Source organism: Didymella exigua, assembly GCF_010094145.1.
Source record: "Didymella exigua CBS 183.55 unplaced genomic scaffold M421scaffold_31, whole genome shotgun sequence".
In the NCBI taxonomy this organism is placed as follows: domain Eukaryota; kingdom Fungi; phylum Ascomycota; class Dothideomycetes; order Pleosporales; family Didymellaceae; genus Didymella; species Didymella exigua.
In genome coordinates, this window is record NW_022984805.1 from 175,625 (window position 1) to 184,063 (window position 8,439).

The 8,439-nt window shown below is 47.8% G+C and overlaps 2 protein-coding genes across 2 annotated transcripts; both read left to right on the plus strand.

Annotated features, from left to right (window-relative positions):
* Positions 1-1,945: 1,945 nt before the first annotated feature.
* Positions 1,946-3,287, plus strand: M421DRAFT_400284 (uncharacterized protein; the record flags this gene model as incomplete). Its single annotated transcript, XM_033590195.1, has 3 exons — positions 1,946-2,542; positions 2,588-3,026; positions 3,106-3,287. Exons 1-3 carry the CDS (start codon positions 2,276-2,278, stop codon positions 3,285-3,287), a joined length of 888 nt encoding a protein of 295 aa, XP_033445471.1. The 5' UTR covers positions 1,946-2,275.
* A 57-nt stretch (positions 3,288-3,344) lies between these two features.
* M421DRAFT_424022 (uncharacterized protein) lies at positions 3,345-4,057 on the plus strand. Its single transcript, XM_033593623.1, has one exon. The coding sequence runs from the start codon at positions 3,427-3,429 to the stop codon at positions 3,982-3,984; it is 558 nt and encodes a 185-aa protein (XP_033445472.1). The 5' UTR covers positions 3,345-3,426; the 3' UTR covers positions 3,985-4,057.
* The last annotated feature ends 4,382 nt before the right edge of the window (positions 4,058-8,439 follow it).

The window sequence follows — 8,439 nt, forward strand, 5'->3', positions numbered from 1 at the left end:
CCGAGAAGCGTGTAAGATGCACGCCGGAAGTGATCTGAGGGCGTGCGGCGAATGAGACGACCAGGAGAATTTTGTTGAGGTAGCTGTAAGGCACGGCGAAGGACGACTTTACAACAGCTATGTTGCTGGTTCGCAGACAAGGCTGCCATGTACAATGACGTGGGACCTGAGAGGCTCTGTTAGGTCGCGAAACTTTCTCTCGCAATGAACCTGCTTCGAAGAAAACTGTCGAGGCTGTTCCACACAATTCAGATCGATATCACGACGAGTAGCTCGCGTAGAAAGCAGGCTTATGCGATATGTGCTACCGAGCACTGCATGAAGGCTGGAGACATGCTGCAGCTTTGACAGGTGTCACTATGCATGGCCCCTGGTGTAGCGTACCAGTGCGGACGCTTGCCACCCGAAGCCGCATACTGCATGCTTCATACGTGATCTCGGGGGGGCAGCAGCCTTGCGAGGCACTGTTTCTTAGAAGATTTTCATCCTAGTGAGAAGTCTCTACCTAGTCTCATTCCGCGAGTCGAAGTGGATGCGTGACAGGTAACGTGCAGCGAGCATGAAAACGCCATGCGTGGGTTTCTTGCCGGTCGCCTATAGAAGTGGTTTGTCAAATTCAGACCTGTGCAGCTCTGACGCTGACAAAGTTTCCTGTCGATGTGGGGCCGCAGCAGCTGAGAGTTTTGTGTGATCCCCTTAGGTCGCCAACGTGTCAATGTGTAGAGCATAACAGTCGTTCCATAGTAATTTCTGATCCGAGGATCACCATTCAATATCTCCTCGTGTTCTTGAAATGTTCTCTCGGCAAGCTCAATCTAGACCGAGGGCCGAGTTCGATACGAAAAACGCGTGCTGCCGTTGAGGTTGGTCGCCGGGATGTCGTACATATAAAATGCTCTAGTCTCAGCTCGGGCCGCCCTGCTTCACCGCTACGGTGTGACGGAGGGGGATCCACGAGGCGCTTGATGAGGAGTAGATGCTCACGAGACCATGCAGTGTCTGCACTGCTCAGTCGTACTTCTCGCTCTGTTGCTCTCCTTTGACATTAATTTGCTGCAAAGGGCCAAAAAAGCCTGCAGCAATGCACCGCTCTGTAACTGTGCTCGGCAACAGGCGCAAGTAATCGATAATGAGCGGGTGATTAAGTACCTAAACGGGGCAATGTCAAGCAATTCTGAGCAGACTGCTTATTCTATCCCAAGCCCATGTCAGCGGTATCACAAATGGCAAAGTTTTGGAGGGATCGTCCGCCGTGAACCAACGCCGTCGCTACGCTCCCGCCATTCGGTCTGTTTCGAGATAGCCTGATGTTTGGGATTGCACAAATGAACAGGCGTGAGGGTAAAGCTGTCGCCCATGAATGGTGACACGCACTTCGCCAATCGCAGTAATGCATCTTGATCGAGACCGTCAGCTTCGTACGTTAGGCCAGGGCTCGCTCTAATGCAGTCAAATCTTCCACCTGGCACGTGTCCAATAGGACAGACTCAATAAACGTGACGCTGCAGCGCAGATCCCTTTCGCGTTCTTGATCGCTGGCTTCCGTTGACAAACCGGAGCGTGGGTCCTTGAGGCCTCTGAGTGGCTGGACATCCTGACGAGGCTTACGAGACTTGCCTCGTAAGTCAAGGTCGCGCAAGAGATAAATGTGCAGACACAGCAATCTCAGACGTCCTCGTGTGGACAATCTGGATGGTAAAAGGCTAAAAGCTCTTATCCTTCTCAGGCCGACGGTCGCTTTTGTGAAAATTGCGCGGAATGTGGTCGCGAGACCAGGCATAGCTAACAAGTGTTCTGGCGTGGTAGTGGCAACTAGACGTTTCCGATCCACACTGGTCTTGGAGTCGGCCGCAGCGTACAATGAGGCCGAAAAGCCTGTCGGTTGAAAGCAGGTTGGGCATCCACCAAGTGACTAAGTCGCACAGTCCCGCATTCATTTGGATGTCAAGTACCTAGTTTTCAGACTCCGTTAGAACGAAACGAAGAAGATCCGCCTTCAGCATCTTTTCACAACGGTACCAGGTTGCACCTCTGCTTACTCTGAGTCGCGATAGCCGCTGGGGTCTATCGTCGCCGCAGCACAAGCAAAATAAACACCCTTTGATCGTACTCACCAAGGTGACACCCACTGAAACCTCGCTCGAGTTTTCGTCTGAAGACCCACGTCGGGATTGGCCGGCATCCAGGAGTGAGTGGAACCACCCCCCCTCCTCTCCAGGGAATCTGGCCTCACCGGTTCTCGGGGGAACTCCATCCTTGATAAACCTGATCTACGATGGACGAAGACTTCCAATGTGTCACAATCCACGGACGGGTATTCCAAAAGGTCTCGATAGACCATAGCATATACTGCGTCCCAGTAGCCAGCGATGAGCTGGAGGAAGACAGGCTAACGGCTCAACACGATGTACTGTTCAGACTGTTCGGCAATGCCCTCTTTTCTCTTCACATGAGGATCAAAGATCCCACGAGGATTTTGGAATGTGGGTATGGGGGTGGCGACTGGTCGGTTCAATGTGCCGAGGAGTACGAGGACTGTGAGGTACGTTCTCTGGACATGTGTGTCAACCTCTGCTGACAGTGCGAGGTTACTGCCGTGGATGTATATCCTATGCTTATCGCCGACCAGCCGGAAAATCTTAATCTCTGTGGTTATAACCTCAACGACCGCCTCAACGATCCAGAAATCTTCCAAGCCAGGGCTTACGATCTCATTCACTCTCGCTGCGTCGGCGCAGGCATCAAGAGAAATAGATGGACATCATACATCCAAGACATGAAATTGCTTCTGCGACCGAACGGTTGGATCCAGATCGTTGAGTACTATCTCAATATACAATCGAGCAGTGGGAGATTGACAGATGAGTCGGCGGTCCGAAGATGGTGGTTGAAGTATTCAGAAGCAATGAGCCGGATGAATCGCGATCCGAGGATTGGCAACCGACTGCAGAGTCTTTTTGCTGATGCAAGACTGGGAGACGTCCGGGTCGAAGCGATACAGTTACCGATTGGCGACTGGGAAACAGGTAAGCGATGCCCTGTCATCAACTATCCTTGATGCCATGTATACTATACATAACGTGTAACAGCTGACATATTCGACAGATCCGGTCAAAGCCAGTATAGGAAGGGACACTGTTGCAATGATGGGCGACCTCCTGGAGTCACTCAGCCTCTGGCCTTTGACGCAGCAACTCAACTACACGGCGACTGAATTCCAACGGCTCATCAGCGAAGTTCGTGCAGAGTTGCGAAACAAAGAGCTGAAGTTGTATGTCCCCATGTAAGTGTACAATGCCGCCACATTCGCGCAAGAATCTAACGTCACATAGATACGTCGCTTGCGGCCGCCGCAGTGGATCGTGTTGAGGGCGTTTATCGATAATCGTGCTGATCGACTTGGCGGTAGGTCGAGTGAAACCGCAGATGAGCGTTGAGGATGTTGCCGTTGCTGAAATTCCGTCGAACTCAGGTAGCTCCCCAACACACACTTTTAGACCTACATACTGCTTCGCATCGCCTTCATCCTGCAATTCTAAGGCTGCAGTCGTTTGCCGTGCCGTGAGCAGATTCGTGAGCCATCGTGGACGGGAATGTGCTGTCGATGCCATCATCTGCCGAGTGTCCGGAGCGAAGACGGCGCAAAAAGTGACGCACTGCAGACTCCCGAGCCCAAACGAGACGTTCCCATCGATAGACGTGCTGCAGAACAAAGGTCGTAGCAAAGCCCGCTACGACCGTGGATCTAGACTTACTCGACATCAGTTTGGTGACACATGTAGGCTATTCTTAGAAGAGCCTGCAACAGCGTGCCGATGTTGGAGACCTCTTGGTATTTTCACTGACTGGGATTGGAAGGGTGAAGGTTGCCTTGCACGGTACCTTGGGCTAATAGGGTTTGGCTGGGTGACGCCTCAGCGAATCAGTGACGCAACGTTCACCGCGGGCACTGCCCGGGCTACGAATCTGGGCAAAAGAATGTAAATGACAAGAGCCTGGTCATGAGAGGAAGCGGGAAGAAGTTTTGAGGACGTGGAAGAGCATGCGTGGACGCTCGGTGGAGGGAGGAAGGAACGATCACCACCCACATCAAAAGAAACGCTCGCGCGCTCTTCACATCTTCCGCCAACGGGCACAAGCAACGCCTGGACGAGCCCGACCGTCTCACTGGTTGGCGCACAAAGCCGGCAGCAGGCCTCGATACCGGCAGTCTGGTACCGAAGCGATGTTGTGTGAGTAATGGCGCTTTTTTGCCATTCGATATCCTCCCTTCCAAGAGCTAGTGTAAGTTTTCGTCTGGCAACGAGTGCCATGCTTCAAATTGTTGTTTCATCAGAAGTCAAAAGCTGCTGACTTTATGTGCCTACTGACGAGCACCGCCACCTTTCAAGTCGTCCTCAAGGACAGTCATCTGCGGCGAAGCTCTTTGTATCGAGGTAAAGCTGTTAAACACCGAAGTCCAATGAGGCTTAGAGTACCCACTGTTTACACGATCTGACTGAGATGGCTGGGATAAGCGCGTGCATTGGGGAAGCGGCCTGTCGCTTCGCGCGCATACGCTAAGACACACATGTTGAAGGCCTCAGTGGCATCTGATCCTTCGTACTAGGTAATTGTACCGAACATGCAGCACGGAAGGTCAAAATGCCCGTCTGCCTCGACAAGCAGCACCTAGACTACCGTGTCCGTGCGCACAATGCGCGGCTCACCGCAATGCGCCGAACCACCAAAATAACCTTTACTTCGCAACTCAACATCACGATGACTTTAGAAGAAGCTCTTGCAGCTTGTAATACTTATAAATACAAGGAAAGAGATCCTGTGGACTGAAATGGCAAAAAAGCATGGTGTCGTCCGCTCAACGCTGACGCGGAGATTCCGACACGAAACGCGATCGTGTAAAGAGCGGGCAATTGCACAGCAGAAGCTCACCTCACAACAAGAAGAGGAGCTTGAAGTATATAGAAGAGCTTACTGCTCGTCATAAACCTCCTACAAGGCAGATGATCGCGAATTTCGCGTCATCAGTAGCCCAGGAGTCAGTCGGCGAGGGGTGGGTGACTGTGGGTCACCGAGTTTATTAACACTACCTCTAACGTACTCTATCACCGAGCCGGTCATATCACTAAACTAGTTACTTAAAATCCCACCAAAAAACACAGAAACTATACCCCTGCATCTTAATAACTACTTAATAGAATCTTCTAAAAACTTTAGAATAGAGCTGTATCTATACTAATAAAACTATTTAAAAGTCTTAGACTAATAGCTAGTATAGATGTTAAGATAGCCTGTATCTACCCCTGTATTTTAGTATCTTCTAAACAATATCTACAATATAGGGCTAAGCACTCTAAGACTTTTAAACAGTCTTATTAGTATAGATATAGCTCTATTCTGAAGTTTTTAGAAGATTCTATTAAGTAGTTATTAAGATGCAGGGGTATGGTTTCTGTGTTTTTTGGTGGGATTTTAAGTGACTAGTTTAGTGATATGACCAGCTCGGTGATAGAGTACGTTATCCATCTCACCCCTAAACACTCAACAGAAATGGACACTTAGCACAAAGTAGCCTATTACGTTTGCTAAGCGCCGCTCTAAGCTCCAAATTAGGTTTAATTGCAGGTACAACTACAAGCAAGCCCTCTGTAAGGATCTAGAGATTATACAAGGCAAGTTCTACCTTCTAGAAAATACTAAAGCTAAGTAACTAACGTAGATTATCACCGAGCCGGCCATATCACCAAACTGGCCACTTTCTCTTAGCACAACCACCTTTTACCCTAACACAACATGCCTTAACAATAACAACTTTAGAATACTACTAGAGAAGGCAGAGTTATCCTTACTATCTAGGCCTTCTATGCTAGCTAATTTTGCAGTATCTACAGCGCTGCTAGAGTGTTGAACATACCTTATTAGTAGGTCTCTAATTACCTTTATAATATTACGTTTCAACTAGACGTACACGCTAATTGCTAGAAACTTACTATACTAGAGGAGTAGATAATTATCTAGTATATACTTAACCTTAATTCGTGAGGATTTGCGCCCTAGCTATGTAAGGTGGCAGATATGGCTAATAAGATACTTAGTGTGCGTAGTGAAGAGCCTGTTGGCAAACTATAGGCTAGCAGGCTTGTGATGCGTTTAGATAAGCTTAAAATGGCCTTTAATTAAGCTAAGGATAGATAGAGGATACTATAGGAAGACCCTAAGATAATTAGTGCGTAGTTTAAGCTAGTAGAGGATACTTAAGTTAAGTATAGTGTTTGTAACAATAACATACATAACTTTAATAAAACTAGGTTCTAGATAGGCGTTGCTTTGTCTTTAAAGGTTGTAACAGGCTTAGAGAGACGTGCTCGGCCAGAGCTTGTTCAGCCAGGTGATCGCGAGTGGGTTACCGTTATCCAGAGCATCTGCGCCGCTAGGTATGCAACCCCGCCTTTCATCATCTACAAAGGACGCGTCCACATCTCTGCCTAGTATAAGGAGATAGATATACCCTACAATTAGAAGCTCTTAGTCTCTAAGAACAGTTAGATAAACAATATGCTTAGCCTTAAGTAGTTAAAGTACTTTAACATGCATATAAAGACATATTAGGTAGGAGTGTATAGGTTGCTTATCTTAGACAGCTATAAGAGCTATCTTAACTAGGAGTTTAAGGACTATTACCTAGAGAACTAAATCCTTACTCTCTATATACTACCTTAATTATTGTATATCCTCTAGCTACTTAATATAGTCTATTTCTTGCTATTAAAGTGTAAGTACTCCTAACATGTTTAAGACTTAGTATACTAACATATCTTCTATATTAATAAGGAAGGCTTCCTACTAGCCTTTAGGGACGTGTTCCTTAATATATTTATAAAGGTTAACTACTAAAAGGCCTTTAAGGCATTAACGTACCTCACGGGTTCGTGCACCACACAGGTTCGTGCACCACTTTTGCCAAGCCCCCACCAACTCTACCTCTATACGTGATGCCTTAACAACAACACTAGATAGAGCCTTCTAATGAGCGTCAGATACAGACTGCCCTTTAAGCTCTTAAACAAGACGCGACACTCTCCTTGCAACGCGCTGCAGCTATCTACAAAGTCACTTATACAATACTAAGCCGCCAACACGCAGGACAGACTCTACAAGCAGATTGCTGGCCTAAATTAAGGAATCTGACAAAGACTGAGGAGGGCGTAGTTGTTGAGCATATACTTGACCTTATCTCGCGTGGATTCCCCCCCAGGCTTGCAGCTGTAGCTGATATGGCCAATTCCTTACGCGCAGAGCGCAATCTAGGCCAGGTTGGCTTAAACTGGCCCAGTACGTGGGTTATGCACCGCCCTGAGTTCACAATGAAGTTTAATCGCAAGTACGATTACAAGAGAGCACTCTGCGAGGATCCTAAGGTTATCTAGGGCTAGTTTCGCCTAGTAGCCAACATAAAAGCTAAGTATAGTATCTAGGATAAAGACACGTATAACTTTGACAAGTTAGGCTTTATGATAGGCTAGATATTGACTGGGGCGGTTGTTACAGCTTTAGAGAGACGAGGAAGGCTAAAGGTAATACAGTAAGGCAATAGGGAGTGGACAATGGTTATCTAGGGCATCAACGCAACAGGGTGGGCTATTCTACCCTTCATCATCTTCAAGGGCCGCTATCACCTCTCTGCCTGGTATAAGGAGGAGAATCTGCCTTAGGACTGGGTTATTGCAGTCTCTGAGAACGGCTGGACGACAAATGAGCTTAGGCTGCAGTGGTTAAAGCACTTTGATGAGTATACAAAGAGGAGGGTTATAGGCGCTTATTGGCTCCTTATTATCGACGGCCATGAGAGCCACGACTCGCTCGATTTCCAGCAGTACTGCAAGGAGAACAAGATTATCACTATCTGCATGCCTCTGCACTCATCGCACCTCCTGCAGCCTCTTGATGTAGGATGTTTTGCCCCTTTGAAGAAGGCGTATGGGCGCCAAGCCGAAGATCTTATGCGCAACTAGATCACCTACATCACAAAACTTGAGTTCCTACCATGCTTTATACGCGCCTATAATGCAGCAATTACTTCTAGTAATATCTAAGGAGGGTTTTAAGGCGCTAGATTAGTCCTATTTAACCTAGAACAGGTCATAACAGCCCTTAACGTCCAGTTGCGTACTCTATCACCACTACTGCCTATTAACACTAAGTCCTAGCAGTTGCAAACCCTAAGTAATACCCTTAAACTAGGGTCGCAATTGACGCTTGTTAAGGAAAGGATTTAGAAGCATATAGATAGCTCACTAACGTCTATGGTGGAGGCCTTTAAGAAGGTCTCAAAGGGGGCAGCGATTATCGCGCACAAGCTAGTGTTGGCGCAAAAGGAGATCGCAGAGCTTCGAGCGGCAAACGAGGCTGCTACGCGACGTAGATCGCATAAAAGAAAGC

Excerpts from the sequence above, each read along its gene's own strand:
- M421DRAFT_424022 (XM_033593623.1), top strand. The coding sequence starts at position 3,427 with ATGAGCGTTGAGGATGTTGCCGTTGCTGAAATTCCGTCGAACTCAGGT.